Consider the following 22,720-nt stretch of genomic DNA (forward strand, 5'->3'; position numbering starts at 1 on the left):
CGCGGGCTGTATTTATATAAGTGCCAGAGTGGACGGCCAAGGGAACATCTGTTGTCTACGGTTATCTGCATACTGCAGCAGCCTCAAAACGACCGCTTTCTTGGGCACATAATCTTCAATAACATATTTACAAACTACTTCAGAAACTTCTTAATTTTTACTTGGTTACAGTTAAGTTGTTTGAAGTCACAGAAAAGTTTCAGCTTGCTAGAATAAAAACTTTGCCTTCTAGAATTTTTATAGTGGAACTAATGGTAGATTATTACCACTGAACCATACCTTTACTAGAACTTACATCGACTGATATTAATACTACAATTCTTTATTTTGGTATAGCTCTATCATTTGGTATGTTTTATCATCCACTTTAACCAAAATTCTCTATCATTAAAATTACAGGTACTTAATCCACAGCAATTGAGTACATTTCAGTTACAAAATTGGTTTTTACTTAATTACTCAAAAACTATAAGAGGTAGCTTAACGTAGTCTCTGTTATCAGATTTGGGGTGAACTGAAGCATAAAATAAATTTTCATGTTTCTAAGTCCAGTATTTAGCGTCTCTGATTGTTCCTAAAAATGTGCATTCTGGTGTCAGTTTTTGTTCTATGGTTTTGGAAATCTGCACCACTTATTCATGAGTTCTAAAGCAGGGACAACCGGGAGTCCAGGAAAAACCTGGGAATTCTTTCATCCGGAAGGAAACTGGGAAAAACCCGGGAATTTTTTAGAATTCTGGGAATTTCACGTTATTTTAGTTTTCAATTAAATTTTTGTAATTTTGACTGGTAAGAATTGATACTCTAACAAAGGATTTTACTGTATCACACTACTGCAGAACAATACTGCAACAATGAAACGTGAACGAGAAAAAATATGACAATAAAACATAAATTGCAAAGGAAATGTGCCATATACAACAACAAAACACAGTGCTCACACAAGCATTTGCCAACAGCAAAATGCGTCAAAGGCTTTAGGAAGACTATGCAACGCTTCATGACAACAAATTTCCTCTGATGGGCGTGACGTTACAATTGTTTATATTAGATTCGTTTTAGCAGTTATGAGCGGGCTCATGTGCATGTGCAGTTGAGTGGCGTACGAGTTGTATTTTCTCCCCCTTCTGGCTACAGAAAAGTGGCTGTTGGCTGTGTAAGCAGTCGCAGCAAGCAGCTAGATGCAACCGGGAAAAAATTTACTGCCGCGTCCAAGCTGCCAGATTAACACATGCGCAGCAGGCCCGGATCTATGAGAGGGGGAACAAACCGAGGTATCTGACCCAGGTGACAGTTGTGAGGGGGGGGGGGGGGGGGGGCAAATTCATATTCTTGAGGAGAAGCGCCTAGCATCCAGTGCACGTTGGTCTATCGATTATTCATATGATTTTGAAACGCATCCTTTTTGGTTTTTTGACACACTCTGTAAGTTGATTTCTGAATGAATCGTATGTTGATTTTTGTATGCGTGCATAGTGTACGTGATGACTATCAGGGTAATCCTAGTCGCAACTAGAAATAGACTTTCCTTCAGGCAAAAGGGGACCGGGCTATACAATCTTAGTATTGCCCCGGTTCGAAAATATCGTAGATATGGGGCTGATGCGCAGAGCAGTCCGAGTTATAGTGGGGAAGTGTGTAGTCTCCATGTGACCCGTGTTTACATTTAGTTATTTTGCTGTTTCCTCTTCGTTTACTGCTCTCACTTCAAATGAAAACAAAACGGATTTCTGTGGCTGGGAACTATCAGGTGAATTAAAATACATTCACATAATTATGGAAGACTAATATACGTTATTAGTTTCAGACTTTACTTTATTTCCACTTTTCTGACAGTCATGCATTAATCACCTTGTAGAACAATGAAGTTATTTTTGTCGGTTTGCTAAATAAATTAGTTTTTTATTAACCTTTTTACACTGAGGCTGTCAGTGTGTTTAAAACAAAGTTTTTAGTTCCACACTATTGGCTAATTTCAACTGCTCGCTGCATTTTAAGTGCACATTTTCCTCTTCTAGCACGTATGGCATTATGCCATAATAAAGAATCAAAAAAGAGTTAATACAGTACTGATACTCCAAGAAAATTTACATCCTGAAACACACACTGAAAAGCTTAATATCAGATCAAGGCCTACTTCGTTGGGAATCTGGATATACGAATGTGCTCTTTAAGTATACACTTCAAATGTGCCATTTTAGTGTCATTCTTGAAATTCCGATGCTCTTGGAGTATCCTCTGATGTGTTGTTTCTTTTATGACAGAATGTAAGATCGTGTAATGTTTTACACGTACAAACATACGCTCTTCCTGCATCATAGCAGCTGCCAAAGCGCGGTGGCGCTCTCTGACGACTACTAAAACAAACCTATTTCTAACAGGTCGCGGCAAAATATTGCGAATGGTGGTTTGAAAAGTGTTACTTTCAAAGTAAATTTCCTTTTACGCAGGCTGAACTATGAGCGAGATGGTATGATGAATTTCTTAAATCACAGAGCGTTTGACGACGAGCCATTTTGAACCCAGAAGATCAGACATTCATGTCATTATTATGAGCAAATTGATGTAGTGCTACGGGAAGCTCTCTCTCCTCTGCGGTAGCTAATTTATTTGTGGAAAGCTTCAAGGACAAGTCACTGGACTCGGCAAAAAATTTTACTGGCACATTTATCTGATATACCAGGTGATCAAAAAGTCAGTATAAATTTGAAAACTTAATAAACCACGGAATAATGTAGACAGAGGGGTAAAAATTGACACACATGCTTGGCATGACATGGGGTTCTATTAAAAAAAAACTAGACGCAGGAAAGATCTCTTGCGCGTGTTGTTTGGTGATGATCGTGTGCTCAGCCGCCACTTTCGTCATGCTTGGCCTCCCAGGTCTCCAGACCTCAGTCTGTGCAATTATTGGCTTTGGGGTTACCTGAAGTCGCAAGTGTATCGTGATCAACCGACACCTCTAGGGATGCTGAAAGACAACATCCAACGCCAATGCCTCACCATAACTCCAGACATGCTTTACAGTGCTGTTCACAACATTATTCCTCAACTACAGCTATTGTTGAGGAATGATGGTGGACAAATTGAGCATTTCCTGTAAAGAACATCATCTTTGCTTTGTCTTACTTTGTTATGCTAATTATTGCTATTCTGATCAGATGAAGCGCCATCTGTTGGACATTTTTTGAACTTTTGTATTTTTTTGGTTCTAATGAAACCCCATGTCATTCTAAGCATGTGTGTCAATTTGTACCTCTCTATCTACATTACTCCATGATGTATTCAGTTTTCAAATTTATACTGACTTTTGATCACCCGGTATGTTAAAGTGTGACACCCGCAATGAAGATCAGCATTATATGTGAAAGCTTAGCTTCTCTTGCAGCTTATTAGCCTTAGAGACCAATATTATATGTGAAAGCTTTTCTTTTCTTGTAGCAACGCTATGTATATTCCAGAATGAGATTTTCACTCTGCAGCGGAGTGTGCGCTGATATGAAACTTCCTGGCAGATTAGAACTGTGTGCCCGACCGAGACTCGAACTCGGGACCTTTGCCTTTTGCGGGCAAGTGCTCTACCAACTGAGCTACCGAAGCACGACTCACGCCCGGTACTCAGATTTTACTTCTGCCAGTACCTCGTCTCCTACCTTCCAAACTTTACAGAAGCTCTCCTGCGAACCTTGCAGAACTAGCACTCCTGAAAGAAAGGATATTGCGGAGACATGGCTTAGCCACAGCCTGGGGGATGTTTCCAGAATGAGATTTTCACTCTGCAGCGGAGTGTGCGCTGATATGAAACTTCCTGGCAGATTAAAACTGTGTGCCCGACCGAGACTCGAACTCGGGACCTTTGCCTTTCGCGGGCAAGTGCCCTGCCAACTGAGCTACCGAAGCACGACTCACGCCCGGTACTCACAATTTTACTTCTGCCAGTACCTCGTCTCCTACCTTCCAAACTTTTTTCATTGCTGTGTGAATTTGCCTTATGCTGGTGTGTAAGTAGTGTGACCTTGAAGCGGACTTAGCCGCTGAGCGAGGCTGCCGGGCTACACGGGCCCTAGTATTACTAGGCCCGTGTTGCTGGAAAATCAAGATTGCGCATCCCCCAGGCTGTGGCTAAGCCATGTCTCCGCAATATCCTTTCTTTCAGGAGTGCTAGTTCTGCAAGGTTCGCAGGAGAGCTTCTGTAAAGTTTGGAAGGTAGGAGACGAGGTACTGGCAGAAGTAAAATTGTGAGTACCGGGCGTGAGTCGTGCTTCGGTAGCTCAGTTGGTAGAGCACTTGCCTGCGAAAGGCAAAGGTCCCGAGTTCGAGTCTCGGTCGGGCACACAGTTTTAATCTGGCAGAAAGTTTCACTATGTATATTAAGTTAAAACATTAACTTTTCCTGTTTGTGTATATGCGCTACTTAACTGTGATGTTGCTATTAGCTGACTACATCACGTGTCCTGTGGTCTACATAACTGCTGTCATCGACTGGCAGGATCATGTGACATGAGTTATGACTGGCTTACAAAAGCACATCTCAGTCTGGACTACAATGGTTCAGAAAGTAATATGCGGTGTTTGGTGGAATTCGAATTTATACTTTCGTAGTATGAAAATATGCAGCATACATGTTGCTGCACATCAAAAATCTTCCCAAAAGGGGTTTTCTTCCCTGAGTTTCGTTTCCTAAAGTGCCGGGAAATTCTACGCCCTTGTATAAAAACATAACCATTCAAAGGATTGACAAGTTTTACAGTTCGGAGGAAAAATATACTGTCACTTAATAATACGGAAAAAGTGTGTTTTCATCCGGGAGAAAGTATATTTTTAACTGGGAAATCCGGGAACTTTTTTTTTTTTTTTTTTTTTTTTTTCCCCTTGTCCACGTATACACCCTATAAAGACACCTTCTGACCAAATTCTGGCTTTCTAGCTTTATTATGTAGTGCCACTTATTTTTCTCTGTAAAATGGTATTTTGATGTAAACTGTTAAGTCTAGAACATTAAGACTTCATATCTGAAACATTATAACACTAAACTCTATTTTAGCGAAGTTTTAAACGTAAGTTTTGATTTTTAATTTCATACTTAATTTTGGTGCAATACTTGCGCACTACGTGCAGACGCGTTAAGGTGACGTGGCGCTACTAGCAGTGAACTGGAGTAAGTCCCGACACACTCGTTCGCCTCTGTATCTCACACATGATACAGCGCTTGCTTTGCTTCAGTGTATTTTAGACCTCCACTGTTCAAACTTTGAAGGTAGCTTGCTTCTGCCGCCAGTTGAAAGGTATGAGCTGAATCCTTCGTCATAAGTTTTTTACATGTCACATATGGTAATCTGTTACATGTCTTAAAGCAACGCATATCCAGCAATAATTACAATCACTTTTAAATTACAGGATTCCATATACATTTCTACAGCTTCTGCTATTAATTCATCAGTTTCCACAGAAAGATAGGGATCAATATTTACACCCTGTAAAGAGGATACATTAATATCCTGAATAATGTCAGACCCATTCAGAGATTTGACTTGTTAGACTGAAATTTTAACAAAATTTTTACTTTTAATTTTCTTTCAGATTCTACAGTCTGCTAAACTTGACACATTGTAATTACAACCACTCATTCTTATATATTTTCCAAATCTCTGTTTTAAATTATCTTCCTGGAATGTTCCTAACATTCCATAACATCCCAATGTTGTAAGCAAGTGCAGAATGACTGCAAGTACTTGATACTTTCTTGATCCATGGTACTAATGGTATCAGCATACTTATCTCTTAAATGAACCCTCTTTTTAGAATGCTTAACATTAACTGCATCCACCAATTTTTTATTATTTGTAACCATTCTGCAGTGCCCTCACCATCAATCCCTACTAATGTTGATACAGCAACTATTATTTTCTCATCAAACAAAGGCACAAGAAGACTAATGTTTTGCCTTTCTTAAACTATTTGGATAACAAACACTGAATGAAAGAGTAGGAGCATGTTTTACAATTTCTAGTTTTTGTTTCTCATATATGGGTTGCATGTGGTTGAAGTTACATTGTTGTATGTTATTTACATCTAACACAGATGGCTAAAGATAGGTATTATTCTTTTCATTCAATCTTTTTGAGTAAGTGAACTGTATCAAAAAGAAGAAAACTGGTTTACAGCTGTGAAATGGACGACTTATGTGAGCGTGAATTGTTGTATGGCTGTATAATGTTTATGTACCTTGACATTGACTTTATTATTATCAGCAATGACAAATATAACATTATAACCACTTTCATGAAGTATTCTAAGGATATTCACCATTGTTGTGTGTAAAAATTCAACATCTAAGTTTTTTTTTTTTTTTTTTTTTTAAGGAACTAGTGTCACAAAATTTTTGTTCTTAGACAAAATTGATTTAATCATTAATGTCTGAACGGTAGGAGCTGCTTTCATAGCTGTTGAATTACTGGCCATCCCTACCAGTCTATTGTCCTTGTATGTAATTTTTGGCTTGACAAATATTTCGCCCAGTAAAAGGCATGCAAAATTTTCATGTGATTCAAGGGCTTCATACTTAGTTAGCAAATATTTTTAAGAGACTTGTTTATTCCACTGCCAATGCCTGATTAATTAAACTTTTCAAATAATGTGGATGTGGCAAAACAATAATTTTCACCTTCCGCAAAATTTTATAAGCTACTGGGAATGAAAAGTAAAAACCGCATGCAGTAAGGAACAACAGTTCTGAGGAATAACTCAGCTGTTCGGATGGGAGGCATTGCAGTTGCTCATTTATGAAATTAAGACCTTCTTCTTCTTCTTCTTCTTCTTCTTCTCCTCCTCCTCCTCCTCCTCCTCCTCCTTTTTCATTTTTTTCCATGCATTCAGCTAGTAGCGTCTGAATTCTGCATGTGTTTTCCTTAATGCTAATTTCTTTGCTTAATGCTAATTTCTTTGCTCTCAATATTTTTCACCACAGTTAACTAGTTGTACAATTTGGCATATGTATTACAAAGAAGCTGTGATCCTAAAATCCAATTAAACCTAGTAGTGTGTATGTTAACATTACCATACACTATGTGAGTTTCAAAATTGTTAAAGGTCAATACATTTCTAACTGAAGGGTATTAATTAAATTCTAAAATCATAAAGTATAAACAATCATTGTGCTTTATAATTAGCTAGTCATTATGGTTGAATCTGCCTTGATTACAAGGGTCATTTGAAAAGTTCTTGCAATCACCACGAGATGACAGCACTAGCGCAATGAGTTGTTCACACAATATTCATTGGACTGTTACCTGCAAACACGTGTCACAACAATGGTTTTGGGAGAGAGCTGCGGCAGTGTCATGGGTCTGTTGTTCCCGCATAGTGGTTTGCGAAGATGGAAAAAATTGAGATTCAAGCAGTGATTAAGTGCTTCGTAAAGAAAGGCATGAAAGCAAAGGACATTCATGCAGATTTCCAGAATACAGTTGGAGACTCTGCTCCTTCATATTCAGCTGTTGCCAAGTGGACAAATGAATTTAAATTTGGTCGGGAGAGCTTAGATAGTGATCCGCACAGTGGTCAGCCAAGGTGTGTCTCTACTCCAGAAATCATTGCAAAAGTGCACAAAATGGTCATGAAGGATCACTGATTGAAAGTGCGTGAAATAGCTTGTGCTTGCCAGATGTCTTCTGAAAGGGTAAATCACATTTTAACTGAAGAATTAGAAATGAAAAAATTACCTACAAGGTGGGTACCGCGACTCTTGACACTGGATCAAAAACACGTGCCATTGCCTTTCTTGGTGGACGAAGATTCACTTCAAACGAAGAATTGGTAGCTGGTGTTGACAATTACTTTGCAGACCTGAGGGAAACTCATTTTCGAGATGGGATCAAGGCACTGGAACATTGTTGGACCAAGTGCATTCATCTACAAGGAGACTACGTTGAAAAATTAAAAAAAAGTTTCAGTGATGTAAGTACTTTTTTTCTACTCCGTTCTGAGAACTTTCCAAACCACCCTCGTATTTTTAATGTCGTCCAAATTCCAGAAGTTGTCTTCTGAGAGTATATATATATATATATATATATATATATATATATATATATATATATATATATATAGGGAAACATTCCACGTGGGAAAAATATATCTAAAATCACAGATGATGTGACTTACCGAACGAAAGTGCTGGCAGGTCGATAGACGCACAAACAAACACAAACATACACATGAAATTCAAGTTTTCGCAACAAACTGTTGCCTCATCAGGAAAGAGGGAAGGAGAGGGAAAGACGAAAGGATGTGGGTTTTAAGGGAGAGGGTAAGGAGTCATTCCAATCCCGGGAGCGGAAAGACTTACCTTAGGGGGAAAAAAGGACAGGTATACACTCGCGCGCGCGCACACACATATCCATCTACAAGCAGACATTTGTAAAGGCCCTCTCCCTTAAAACCCACATCCTTTCGTCTTTCCCTCTCCTTCCCTCTTCCCTGATGAAGCAACCGTTTGTTGCGAAAGTTTGAATTTCGTGTGTACGTTTGTGTTTGTTTGTGTGTCTATCGACCTGCCAGCACTTTCGTTCGGTGAGTCACATCATCTTTGTTTTTAGATATATCTCAATTTTGAGTTTTTCGTAAACTGTATGTAAACTTCTGGGTCAGTGCCCTCGGGCACATCAGGGGAGAACAAATACATCAGTAAATTTGCAAATAGAAATCCAACTTTTGAAGAGGAACTGCCATCACAAACCTAAAAAAGAATAAGCCCATCTTCAATACCAAAATCCATGCCTTTTGTACTGTATAAAAATATTTTGTAAGCTATTAATAATTACTTACCATCACGTCGAGCTACTCTGATTTCCCAAATAATTTGATCCTCAGGAAAATGTTTGATGCAAACACCTGTTCTTTGTAACTATCGGGTTTTTCCTCAGAATTTTTTTTCATCCAATCTTCCTCTTTCCTTCATCAGATGGGGGAAAAGAACACTGGTACATGTTCCCCTTTATAACAACTACACTTGCAGCCAGGGACACAACAGATTCTAGACATTGTACAAATAGAAAAAACCAGAAACTTCATATAAATACATGCTCGCCTGCACACTCCACGAACTCGCTGAAACAGCTGATTGTCTTCTTCCCACCAGTTCTTTGCTAGGGCCTGTATTTAGTATGAAGGCAGTGTCCCAACTATAGCATTATCATAAGGTTACTGTCTTGCTTCTGGTGGAATGAAGCTGAGCTCTTGGCTGGAAGTTATATGTGCACACTGTTCTTACCTCCATGTTGGTCATTTTCATAGTAACAAGAATCAAAGATCTGTTTATTTTGAAACTTTCTTCTTTCTTATTAAAACTGTCATTTGTTTATGAATTCCCATGGGGTCCCTGAGCAAACAGGTTGTAGTTTCTCTCCACAGTGAGAACCTGCATAGGGGCAAATTTAAGAATTTTACACATTGACATATTTTGTGATCTTTCTAAGGCTTCTAAATGTTTGTTACGTGAAACACTCCTTGAAAGTATGCCATTATTGGAAGATTTTCAGCACTATGGAATCCTTCAGGAGTTCTGTCCTTGGCCCACTGGTGTTCCCCTACAAATCATGCAAATTCAATGTGTTTTTATAAGGCTAACATTCTGTAACAAAATTTCTGCAAGTCTAGAGGCTTTATGCCGAGAAATTGCTTTCATTGTTAATTAATGCAAACAAAACAAAATACATACAGTTTTATTGTTGTTGTAGAATTTCTTGGTAATCTGAGAGGAAGTTGGCTACTTTAGATACTTTCACCTTGCTTTATGTTATGGAGTTGAGCTAATTTAACCATATCAAAGAAAATTCTGTTAATTGTTTTGTAAATAAATATTCATCAAATTGTATGCATAATGCCCCTCACGTAACTTCTGTTGTATCCTTTATGAGTTTTTAAAAAGTTCATATACTTAACATTTACACCTTAAGAAGTGCCATTCTTGACAACCTTGCAAACAATGAAAATATGCCATTATTGCAACACAAGAAGTAAGGCTGACCTGTATAGTCACCTAAAGAATACAACTCTGGTATGAAATAGTGTAGATACAGTTGTATTATAACAGACCATCAGAGTTAAATCTTTATATAATGAAAGTGCATTTTAAAGTAAAATAAAACTTTTTATATTCGGTGGAATTTTTTCATTTAGAGAAGATTTTTAAGAGAGACTCATTTTATTTCTTGCATTTCTCATTTACTGCAGTCTTTGTTTTCGAATTGTTATGTTGCAGACAGTAATCCATATATTGATAATTTTCTTTGCAATTATGTCTTAACGTTTTCCTCATCCTAATATCAAATTGCCACAAGTAGGTCAAAGAAATTTGCATATAAAGAAATAAGTGAGCAAATAAAATGTTAGAGGTCTGCACTATTGTGTAAATTATCCATTTCTGAAAGAAGGTAGTACGCAAACCTGTCTGCCTTTGTCATTACAATTATGCCTTTTGAAATAAAATGGTTAGAAATAAAGACTGACTTTTTAGTTCATTTATTAATTGTGCCGTTAATTTTTATCCTGACAATATTTTATCTTGCTGGCATTATACTTACAGGTAGCATGCCCCTGTGGACATATATGTGGTCTCCCAAACAAACTGCCAACAGTAACTAAGACAAGGTTGCCACAGAAGACGAGACCTGTTGTAACTACTCCCGTTGACAGTGCAGAGGTAAAGAGACTAAAGTTCATTGAAGAGATTTGGTTATGTGTCGTAGTTGAATCATTTTTTAAATTTCTTTCAGGACTTAAAAAGCTTAAAAATTGTGGCTAGAGGTTCCCCATATTGAATTTGGCTTCTGAGATACAAAGCCATGAATTTCACAGTTCACAAATTCAGACAAAATTTGTCATCACTATAGAAATATTTTTTATCAGGCTGAGGAGGAGGAGTAGGAGAAGAAGAAGAAGAAGAAGAAGAAGAAGAAGATGTCCATGGAGGCATCAGAATAGTCTTCAGTCTGGTAGGTCTTGGTACTGTGTCAACTAACGGGGGACCTCAGCTGTATCTTACTTGTGAAGGCAATTGGAATTAGTTTACAGGCTCATGCTACTGCCCACAAACTATTGATCGCAATACAAAAGGGATGTTATCATGTAAAGTGGTACAAATATGTCGTTGAGCAATGATGGAAGGTTTCCTGGAATGACCTTGCTGTTCGGTCCCCTCTCCCAAATCAACGGACCAACCATGATTTGTTTCAACATTGATGAAAATAATATTCTTCAGTCCAACATGTGCTGCTATGTTAAGTAAGGAGACAGAATAACTGACCTTACTTTACATCAGGAGACAAAATTAAAGTACAGCTGGTAGGTGCATTGAAATTATCCACATCCCTGCTGTGCTTAACACTCGAGCAGGCACACTGTTGTAAAAAGTACAACAGCGGCAGTTTTTATGCCTAATCGATGCCTTAACCTTGAGCTATTGCGCCATTGCTGCCATGTATTCCATTGTTGATGTTTTCTCGACAATGTTAAAGTGCCTTCAGTTCATTTGGTTAGCTTTCTCAGTTTGTTTTCTGAGTTGTAAGCAACAACATGTTGAATGTTAGAAAAAGTACAACGCGTGCCTGCGCCTGCTGGTATGACAGTTGCAAGCTTTGTTCCAGCAGTCAGTGTCCAGAGGAAAGTTTACTAAAAAGTTAACTATATTTCCTCACTCTTTTATTTTTGTTATTTTTTAATGCACATTGAACGTTACTTTGGTTACACCGACATCTGAATGTATTTATTCATTTCATTTCATTTCATTTCTTTGATGTTTTGTTGCAATTCAAAGGGTGTATCAGATGAAGAAATTTGCAAACTGCTTGAAGAAGATGATGATAAAGTCTATATAAACTTTTCAGACTTGGGGGAAAGTAAAGTAGATTTGAGTGATGAAAACACTGAATAGGATGATGGCAATGAATCTGAACTGAAGGTGAGGATGGTGGTGATCCTGAAGAGACTGCAGATGTATGAGGGTTCTTTATTGAAAAAGAGTTTCACATTCGTGTAAAACTGAGTGTGGTAAAACATCAAAAACCAACAGAAAAAACATTGTGCAGATTCCACCAGATCTGAAAAGAAAGGTGATGGGTATAACTGATGAAGTTAGTGCTTTTTCGAAAGTAATTGACCTTGACTTTATTGATGAAATTGTAAACTATACAAATATCTATATAAATAAACAGGGGAAGACAATCAATTCTCGCGCAAAAGGGGTAATAAACTGACAAAATAATGGCTGTGTTCGGGTTTTTTTAGAAAAAGAAGAAGAAGAAAATGCCATCATGTTGATATACTGGAACTCTGGGCAGCAGACAGAACTGGAATGCCGCTGCTTAGGACTGCAACGAGTTAAAATAGGTTTCTATTTTTTCTAAGCTGTATGCGATTTGTTGATATGGAAATGAGGAATGACAGGAGAAAAACTGATAAGTTGGTTGCAATTCATACAGTATTGGATCCTTTTGCTGTTAACTGTCAATGTTCTTACAGCCTGATGAAGTCACCAAGATAGATGAAATACTTCACTCCTACGGAGACCGCTGTAAATAAATTCAGTACATACCCAGCAAAACAATATGGGCCAAAGTTTTTCTCTGTGTGATGCCCAAACATTTTATTGCAGTAATCTGAGGTTTATTGCATCATGTAACCAAGACAATGTCGGGTATCTAATGCTCCTGAGGACACCATGAAAAGATATGTGGTGAGTATAGAAAATTCTAACTGGAACATTACAACTCACAATTGGTACACAAGCTACCTCCTTTCTGAATATTTGCTGCAGAAGGCTATCACTTGCATTGGTACAATGACGAACAGCAGACACGAAATTTTTCCAGAATTTCTCCCAAACAAAACAAGGTACATTGGAAGTGCAATGTTTGGATTTCAGTAGGATAAGACCTTGGTTTCATATGTTCCTTTAAAAACTATGCTATCACAGTTTTATATGCCGTACATGACATAGCGACAGTTGATGAAGAAACACACAAACTTGAAATCATAATTGAGTTCAACATGACAGAAGGTGGAGTTGACATTGTAGCTAAAATGTGTGCCTGATACTCCATTTCAAGAAGTACAAGGAGATGGCCATTGGCTACTTTTTCATTTTTCTGAACATTGCTGGAATTAATTCGCAAACAAATTGTCTGTGAAGAATGTTATGAAAGTGAACATATGTCAAAAAAACAGGCTACATTGTTATTTAAAGAACTAAAAGAGTAAAACTTTTTCTTATAAATGTGGAGGATAGTGAATATGAACTGTTTTCTTGAAAAAATACATTGGTTTGTTTAAGGCAAGTTTATTTTACTGACAAATGACTGTGTTGTAAATTTTACAACGTGCGACTACTCGTGTGACAACAGTAGGCGCGCCTACCGGAGGTTTAACCTCTGATAACAGTTCCCCTTTCTCTCCCCACCTTACCAACTTAAATTTCAATCATCATTATTTTTTTAATTGACAGTATTTCCTTGTTTACTCACCTTTTATCCCCTTTTTTCTCCCCCTCCCCCCCCCCCCCCCCCCTCTCCATTCTCTTTATTCCGTTACTTTTTCTCTCCCCCTCCCCTCCTCCATTCTCTTTATTCCATTACTTTTTCTCTCCCCCTCCCCTCCTCCATTCTCTTTATTCCATTACTTTTTCTCTCCCCCTTCCACCATCCTCCTCCTTTTCTGCTTCCTCTGAATCCATTTTTATTTTCACTCAGTCATATCAACATGGGACTGAAGCTGGCATGTTGTTTGCCAATAAACCTACTGTCTCGCAGACACCTGCTAATTCAAATTTACCTTTCCTTGTCGTCAAAGTAGGTGGGTCCCTCACAGCTTTGGGTCTGAGTGACCTACCCCTCCTCCTAAACCTTCCAGAAGTTAGTAACAGTTCCTTCCACTTCTAAAGGTATGTGGAATTTCGCTTTTAATGGCAGCTCATTCTGTATAGCAGAGTTGATCAGTGTCTGTTGCAGGGAACCACTGTGGTGATGGGACGAGATGACTGCAATGCTTCTAGCAGCTGTCTGGGGCGATGATGCTGTGGTAGATAGTATCTACTCAGGTCCACTGTAGTGAAGCAGCCAGCAGCAAGTGCTGTCGGCAGTGTGGGAGGTGTAAATCAGTCGGCATAGCCCATGTCGAACCCAGGATTTATGGAGACGGGAGCACAAGGTGCTTATGTGCATTGAATGGCCCCCTCGGATTGGACCTAATTCGATGTCAAGGAGAGCATCAGACCAGTTGACACCATGACCAGGCCCATGACTGCATTTAGTAGCCCATGCGGAGACTTTTGGCTGACACTGAGAGTACATCAGTGCAGAGGCTGCAGTTGAATTTAGGACTGAAGTTGAAGTGCATGATGGAACTGGCTGTAGCCTTGTCAGAAGCCCATTCTGATTTCAGGACAAGTCCGATGTCAGGAGACAAGCTCCCAGTGCGAGTCATATTCGGCTGGGCTGTAGGTCAGATACACTCGTCCAGACTGTGATGTGACACAAAGTCCTGCTTGTTGTCACATATGCCTGAATATCGCTGCCCCAGGCAGTGATGTGATCAATGTGGCCCATTGTAGGGCAACTTGAGGAGTGCGGGTTGCCCAGGTAGCAGTATTACAGTGACTCACTTGCCTTTCATGGCTCGTCTGAGCCTGTGCCTCAACAGTTCATAAGGTGTGCTAGTGCACAACACTACTTGTTACTGGATAAATGAATATGAATGTACCATTTCAGCTCTTCAGATCTAATATGCTTTGAATGAGAGATTGAAATTTATTCTGAAAACTTGTTAGTCAGTCAGTCAGTCAGTCAAAGTCATCATATTATGGTAGAGGTTATGAAATGCTAAGGAGAGAGAATTGCTGTACAGTACTTACCTTCAGGAGGCAAAATGCTAGGTACTGTCAATACACACAAGTAAAAGTAAAAGTAAAGATCCTGTGTCGCTTTTAATTTTGTGTGTGTTTATCAGCAGTACTAAGCATTTTGCCACCTGAAGGTAACTGTTGACTAGCAGTTCTGTCCCAGTAAGAAATAATTAAGATTAGCCCTCATAAATATGATATTGTAAACAAGTCAGTGCACCTGTGCACAAATTGGCCTTTATGTGCAAATTGCACAAGCTGATTTTCAAAATACATCCCCAACTACATTCTTCATATTAGGCCTCCTGTGGCAATTGTCTATCTCTTCGGTTCAATAAATTGCTCAGTGCGAAGAAAATTTTCTCATGTAATTAGATTATCTGTACTGTAAATGATTATTAAGTGATATTGGAAACAATGTCTTTCCTGAAGAGGAAAATAAATTAATTTTTGGTAAAAGTAGCCTTTTGAAATAACCATTCATGTCGGGAAATATTTTTTTGGTCTTGTAACAAAATCTTTTTTCTGGACGTATGAGTTAACCATCATAACATCTACATATACAGCTACATCTTTAAGGGTTTCTTCCTTTTCCATTCACGTATGAAGCGCAGGAAGAATGATTGATTGAATGCCTCTGTGCATGCAGTAATTGTTGTTGTTGTTGTTGCCTTCAGCCCTGAGACTGGTTTGATGCAGCTCTCCATGCTACTCTATCCTGTGCAAGCTTCTTCATCTCCCAGTACATACTGCAGTCTACATCCTTCTGAATCTGTTTAGTGTATTCATCTCTTGGTCTCCCTCTATGATTTTTTTTACCCTCCACACTGCCCTCCAATACTAAATTGGTGATCCCTTGATGCCTCAGAATATGCCCTACCAACCGATCCCTTCTTCTGGTCAAGTTGTGCCACAAATTTCTCTTCTCCCCAATTCTATTCAATACCTCCTCATTAGTTATATGATCTACCCATCTAATCTTCAGCATTCTTCTGTAGCACCACATTTTGAAAGCTTCTATTCTCTTCTTGTCCAAACTATTTATCGTCCATGTTTCACTTCCATATACGGCTACACTCCATACAAATACTTTCAGAGACGACTTCCTAAAACTTATATCTATAATCGATGTTAATAAATTTTTCTTCTTCAGAAACGCTTTCCTTGCCATTGCCAGTCTACATTTTATATCCTCTCTACTTCTACCATCATCAGTTATTTTGCGCCCCAAATAGCAAACCTCATTTACTGCTTTAAGCCTCTCATTTCCTAATCTAATTCCCGCAGCATAACGCGATTTAATTAGACTACATTCCATTATCCTTGTTTTGCTTCTGTTGATGTTAATCTTATATTCTCCTTTCAAGACACTGTCCATTCCGTTCAGCTGCTCTTCCAGGTCCTTTGCTGTCTCTGACAGAACTACAATGTCATCGGTGAACCTCGAAGTTTTTATTTCTTCTCCATGGATTTTAATACCTACTTCGAATTTTTATTTTGTTTCCTTTACTGCTTGCTCAATATACAGATGGAATAACATCGGGGATAGGCTACATCCCTGTCTCACTCCCTTCCCAACCACTACTTCCCTTTCATGTCCCTCGACTCTTATAACCGCCATCTGGTTTCTGTAGAAGTTGTAAATAGCCTTTCGCTCCCTGTATTTTACCCTTGCCACCTTCAGAATTTGAAAGAGAGTATTCCAGTTAACATTGTCAAAAGCTTTCTCTAAGTCTACAAATGCTAGAAACGTAGGTTTGCTTTTCCTTAATCTATTTTCTAAGATAATTCGTAGGGTCAGTATTGCCTCACGTGTTCCAAACTGATCTTCCCCGAGGTTGGCTTCTACCAGTTTTTCCATTTGTCTGTAAAGAATTCGTGTTAGTATTTTGCAGCCGGGCTTATTAAACTGAGAGTTCAGTAATTTTCACATCTGTCAACACCTGCTTTCTTTGGGATTGGAATTATTATATTCTTCTTGGTGTCTGAGGGTATTTCGCCTGTCTCATACATCTAGCTCACTAGATGGGAGAGCCAAGCCTAACAAAACTCTACCAAGGTTGTCATTAGTTCTAATAGTATGTTGTCTACTCCAGGGGCCTTGTTTCGAATTAGGTCTTTCAATTCTCTGTCAAACTCCTCACGCAGTATCATATCTCCTATTTCATCTTCATTCTCTTCCATTTATATAATATTGTCCTCAAGAACATCACCCTTGTATAGACCCTCTATATACTCCTTGCACCTTTCTGCTTTCCCTTCTTTGCTTATTACTGGATTTCCATCTGAGCTCTTGATATTCATGCAAGTCATTCTCTTTTCTCCAAAGATCTCTTTAATTTTCCTGTAGGCAGTATCTCTCTTACCCCTAGTGATATGCGCTTCTACGTACTTACATTTGTCCTCTAGCCATCCCTGCTTAGCCATTTTGCACTTCCTGTCGATCTCATTTTTTAGACGTTTATATTCCTTTTTGCCTACTTCATTTGCTGCATTTTTGGATTTTCTCCTTTCATCAATTAAATTCAATATCTCTTCAGTTACCCAAGGATTTCTATTAGCCCTCGTCTTTTTACCTACTTGATCCTCTGCTACCTTCACTATTTCGTCTCTCAAAGCTACCCATTCTTCTTCTACCGTGTTTCTTTCCCCCACTCTTGTCAGTCGTTCCCTAATGCTCTCCCTGAAGCTCTCTACAACCTCTGGTTCTTTCAGTTTATCCAGGTCCCATCTCGTCAATTTACCACCTTTTTGCAGTTTCTTCAGTTTTAATCTACAGTTCCTAATTATCCTAATCTTATCCGCATGACCCCTATGTGAATGATACGCAGGGGGTTCTTGTATATTCTTAGAGTCATAATTTAAAGCTGGTCCTTAAAACATTGTAAATATATATTCTCGGGATAGTTTACGTCTATCTTCAAGAGTTTTCCAGTTTAGTTTTTTCAGTATGTCTGTGACACACTCCCATGGATCAAACAAACCTGTGACTATTTGTACTGTTCTTCTTTGTATACGTTCAACATCCTCTGATAGTCCTATTTGGTACAGGTTCATCAAACTTGAGCAGTATTCTAGGAAGGGTAACACCAGTGATTTGTAAGCAATCTCCTTTGTAGGCTGATTGCATTTCCTCAGTATCCTATCAGTAAACCAAAGCCTGCAACCTGCTTTACCCAGGTAGCCTTTACCTTTAATTTCAGTTCCTGTCTCATTCGCTGGGGACTGGAAATCAGCTTTGGTGCCACTAAGAGCTTTACATATGACCAAAATTTCTTAGTATTCTGTGTAAGATGATTCGACAATATTCTGCTACAGCACTCATTGAAGGGCTCACATTTCCAGACTCATTGATATTATAGTCATAGGACACTATGTTTTGTTTTTTTTTTTTTTTTTTTCATTTTGTGAAGTGTCCAGTTTTATATTTTTGAACATTTAAAGTAATTGCCAGTCTTTGTGCACCACTTTGAAATCATATCAAGATTTGACTGAATATTTATGCAGCTATTTTCAGGCAGCACTTCATTATAAGTAACTGCATCATTTGCAAAGAGCCTGACGTTACTATTAATATTGTCTGCAATGTCATTAATATACAATGTGAACAACAAGGGTCTCAGCATGCTTCCCTGAGCTACAACAGAAGTTACTTCTACTTCTGACAATGATTCTCCGTCCAAAATAACATGCTGCATCCTCAATCCTGTCACAAGTTTCACTTGATACCCCATATGATCATACTTTAGAAAATAAGCATAGGAGTGATACTGAGTCAAATACAGTTTGGAAATCAAGAAATACAGAATTTACATGGTTGCCTTGATCCTTCTTGTAGACGTGTGTGATCTGTGCTTTTTTCCAAGAACATGGTTTTTTGTTCAAGGGATCTAAGATAGATTATAGTTAGAAAAGGGGGGGGGGGGCGGCAACTCAGCTACAAATTCAGTATAGAATCTGATAAGGATTCCTACGGGCCCTGGAGCTTTCTTCAGTTTTAACGATTTCAGCTGTTTCTCAGCACAACTGACACTAATATGTATTTCATTCATATTTTCAGTGGTACAAGGATTAAATTGGGGCAATCCTTCTGGGTTTTCCTTTTAAAGAAACATTTGAGAACTGAATTAAGCATTTCAGCTTTTGCTTTTTTACCTTTAATTTCAGTTCCTGTCTCATTCGCTGGGGACTGGACATCAGCTTTGGTGCCACTAAGAGCTTTACATATGACCAAAATTTCTTAGTATTCTGTGTAAGATGATTCGACAATATTCTGCTACAGCACTCATTGAAGGGGTCACATGTTGTTCTCTTGAGAGCCAAATGTGTTTAATTCAGCATCTACCTATCTATAGCCCTAAGCTTTTTTTACATCTATTATGCAGGGAAAAAGAAGAAATGCGTTTATGATATTACAAGAAAATTATGCAACCCTGCTTGTGTTGTGTGATACAGAGGGAAGTGTTATGTACTGCCTATAACCTGCTTCCTTGTATCCTATTCTAAAGGATGTTTCAAAAAGATTCATCCAATTTCGCAAGAATTTATTTCTAACATGAATGGAGATGGACTCAAGGTAATAAATTAAAAGTTATTCATAGGACTAAACAGTTTATATTTTCAAAAGAACTGTTTAATTTCCAAAATTGTATTTTTTACATCCGTGCACATACAACCTCGGGGTACTTTTTACAGTTACATTTAGAATATTCAGTGTTCACTCTGCTGCACAAATGACACATATCCTAACCGTAGTAAAGCATGTCCAGAGTTACTGCATCAACTGCTGTTGCTATGCATAATTGCGGTTCACCTAGAGTTGTTGGAAGGGGTAGCACATAGATGGAGTATTTCTCAAACTCCCACAAAAAAGTCGTATACTGAGAGATCAGGTGATCCAGGAGGAGGCCAGTGGTGTAGTGAGAGATCCATACCCCCTTACAGCTGTCGGTCATTGAAGCACCTCATTGTTAAGGAATGCAGGTGCCAGTGGAGGAGTCCTTTGTCCTGTTAAAAAAGGATTTTTTTTCTGCATTTTCTCCCAACTTTGAAAAACCTAACATATCGAAGTGTGTGACTCCTGTAACCATCTTCTACAAAGAATAATGGATCTTAAATCTTTTCTTGAGAAATGGTGCAAAGGACATGGAGCTTCGGGGAAAAAAAAAAGGTGGTGTTTGGGGAAACTTTTTGGCTAGAACATTTGCTTTAAAAAAATCCAAGTTTTTTTTCCCAAAATGGCCTTTGTTTTCTTCTTTTGGCTGTATTTAAGCTTTCAACAATTGATCGTTGTGTTAAGAAGCAGCAGCATTTTCCTGCCGGTAAACTGAATATGTCTCTAAGGTGTTCCTCAACTTTGTTTTTCTTTTCTCTCCCAATTCGATAGTTACAAAATCAGTAGATTATAAATTTTGACCTATCATGAGCATTCGTAGCTGTTCTACCAGTATTTTGCAACACTACTGATAGAACCGACAAGGCACTAGTGTAGAAGCAGATCAGAAAATAACTCTATTTGTACTTTCGGAGAAGAATTTTGGCATGGTCTAATTTTGCTGACAGGTTTTGTTTTCCTAACACTGTATATCGCCAGACAATTGCCAGCATAAATAAAGAGGTGAAGGGGTGTGGGGAAAGAAGCCTTGTCTCCCTCTGGCAGAGAACTAGTCTACACTTTTGTTCTGCTAAAGCAGAACTAACATAGGGATTGCCAATACCTTCTGGTGTTATGAGAGTCATAATCTAAATCCGTGATGGACCACAATTAGTCTTTTCACTCATTTTAGAATAAGAAAAGAAAACGACGGCTACTACACAATTGCTTGCTGCACAGTGTTGTAAACAAGGTACTTCAGATCTGACCTCTAGTGGTATTTAATGCAACCCCAGTTCAGAACTCCTGCCACATAACATTACATATTAAAAGTTTCTACATTATATCAAATTTTGAACTTCAGCTAGCAGACAAACGTATGTGTTTCTTTGTTCTAAGATGCTAGGTCTCACGGCTGAGTACTACATTGCATTACATGATGTGTATCTTATAAAGACCAATCTGCCATCCACAGTTAGTGTGACACTTTGTTATACCCATATCTTTCTAAGATAATGTGTCACACCAAGATGATGTGCAACACCACAAATCAAAAATTTGACATGTTTTCAGTATTTATGTACAAAAAGTAAAGTAAATTCTAACGATCTCTGATAAAATAGTTCATTTTGATACAATTTGCTATGAAACAGCATTGTTGGGTGATTTTGCATTTATAGAAAAATGTGAATTTTTCCAGTCGTTAGAAATTATCCTCTGTCACCAAATTTAGGATAAATTCACAAAATTCTGCGTATTATTGTTGTTTACCATCATGAAGGAATTGTAGTAATTGAACCTTGTATTGTCTGAAACTCAAAGACAGCCACAAAAACACACCAAATGTACGTTTCTGGATTGCCTAAGTCTCAGCTGGCACAATGAGTAGACTTCTGTGGGCTGTGTGTAAAGCTCTGTTGAATGCACTCTGTTTTGAATGAGTACATAACAGATAGGGGCGGCGAGGGGGGGGGGGGGGGGCTGTATGGCTTTCACCTTATACGAACATCCCGTGTTTGAAACTGCTGATGCCATCGTGAAGTGCTTTGAGCTGTAAGAGGGGCATTTGTTCTTCAAAGAAAATCACACACAGTTGTAACTGAAACGCACCTGTAAAATGGAGAACACAGGACATTTTTTCCAAACAATGAGTCTTTTGCACCAGACTTGTTCTCTTAATAGAATGGAACTCCTTCTGTTGTTTAACACTATCTTGTTGACTCTATGCACATCTTTATTACTAAGCGACTATCCCAGAAGCCAGTACAGTATTGTCAATAGTTCGAGTCTCGATAGTTCAAGTTCCCAATAATCCGAGCCTCTTTTTTTAAAAGGTTGCAACGATCTACTTTCTTTTTTTTACTGACATGATAAATAATGAAAACATCATTGCAAAAGATAGATAGGGAGAGTACAGCTCAGTGACAAAGCAGACGACAATGCAATCAACACCGGCGATTAGCTCGCTGCCCTGTTGCACAAACATCTGTTGTCAGTATGGCACGAAATACCCCGACTGCTGCCGGCTGCTACCGATCAAAACAGGGGAGTTCATAGGCTGCTGTAGTTCCCAGTACCTGTACTGTACAGTGTGTGTTCCATTGTACACCTTACAAAGATGAGTGCTGTAACAAAAAAGAGGAAATTTGTGCCTTTGCGTCTAAAATTAGAAGCACTAAGACGACTTGACAAAGGAGAAACAATAAAAAAACTTGCTCTCGAATATGGTGTCGGTGAAGTTACTGTTGGTGGCTGGTGAAAAATCCGACTTAAATTGGAACAGTTTTCTTCACAGAAATGCTCACACGAATCTCTCAGTTGAAGAAGTATAAAGAAGTCAGACTTCGAAAAAACAAGTGAGGCATTGTTCATGTGGTTTACCCAACAGAGACAGAATGGTGCTCCGATTTCTGGCCCAGTCTTGCAAGAAAAAGCTTCGTTTTTCTGAAACCAGCTGCAGGAAGGAGATGACAATTTCGCCGCTAGTGTGGGCTAGCTCGACAAGTGGAAGAAGAGGTATGGATTGCGTCAACTAGACGTATGTGGAGAAAAACTCTCTGGTGATGCTCAGGCCGTTTCAAAATTTGTCGTCGAGTTTAAAAAAATTGTAACTGACGAAAATTTGTCTAATGAAGAAATATATAACTGTGACGAAACTGGGCTAAATTATAAAATGTTACCAGAGAGAACACTTGCTTCTTGTAAAGAAAAAAGTGCTCCTGGGCACAAAAAAAGCA

The 22,720-nt window shown here is 38.6% G+C and overlaps 1 protein-coding gene and 1 non-coding gene across 3 annotated transcripts in view; one reads left to right on the top strand and one right to left on the bottom strand.

Annotated features, from left to right (window-relative positions):
* LOC126412754 (protein cramped) overlaps positions 1-22,720 on the top strand; it is a 181,222-nt gene that overhangs the window by 99,379 nt on the left and 59,123 nt on the right. For both annotated transcript variants that reach the window (XM_050082501.1, XM_050082502.1), the window contains exon 10: positions 10,583-10,699. In XM_050082501.1, the coding sequence (XP_049938458.1) occupies positions 10,583-10,699 (117 nt within the window). The remainder of the gene's footprint in view (positions 1-10,582; positions 10,700-22,720) is intronic.
* Trnal-caa (transfer RNA leucine (anticodon CAA)) lies at positions 3,527-3,601 on the bottom strand. The gene has a single exon. It is a non-coding gene; the product is annotated as a tRNA-Leu (tRNA).

The sequence above is a fragment of the Schistocerca serialis genome, chromosome 7 (genome assembly GCF_023864345.2).
Source record: "Schistocerca serialis cubense isolate TAMUIC-IGC-003099 chromosome 7, iqSchSeri2.2, whole genome shotgun sequence".
NCBI lineage: Eukaryota > Metazoa > Arthropoda > Insecta > Orthoptera > Acrididae > Schistocerca > Schistocerca serialis.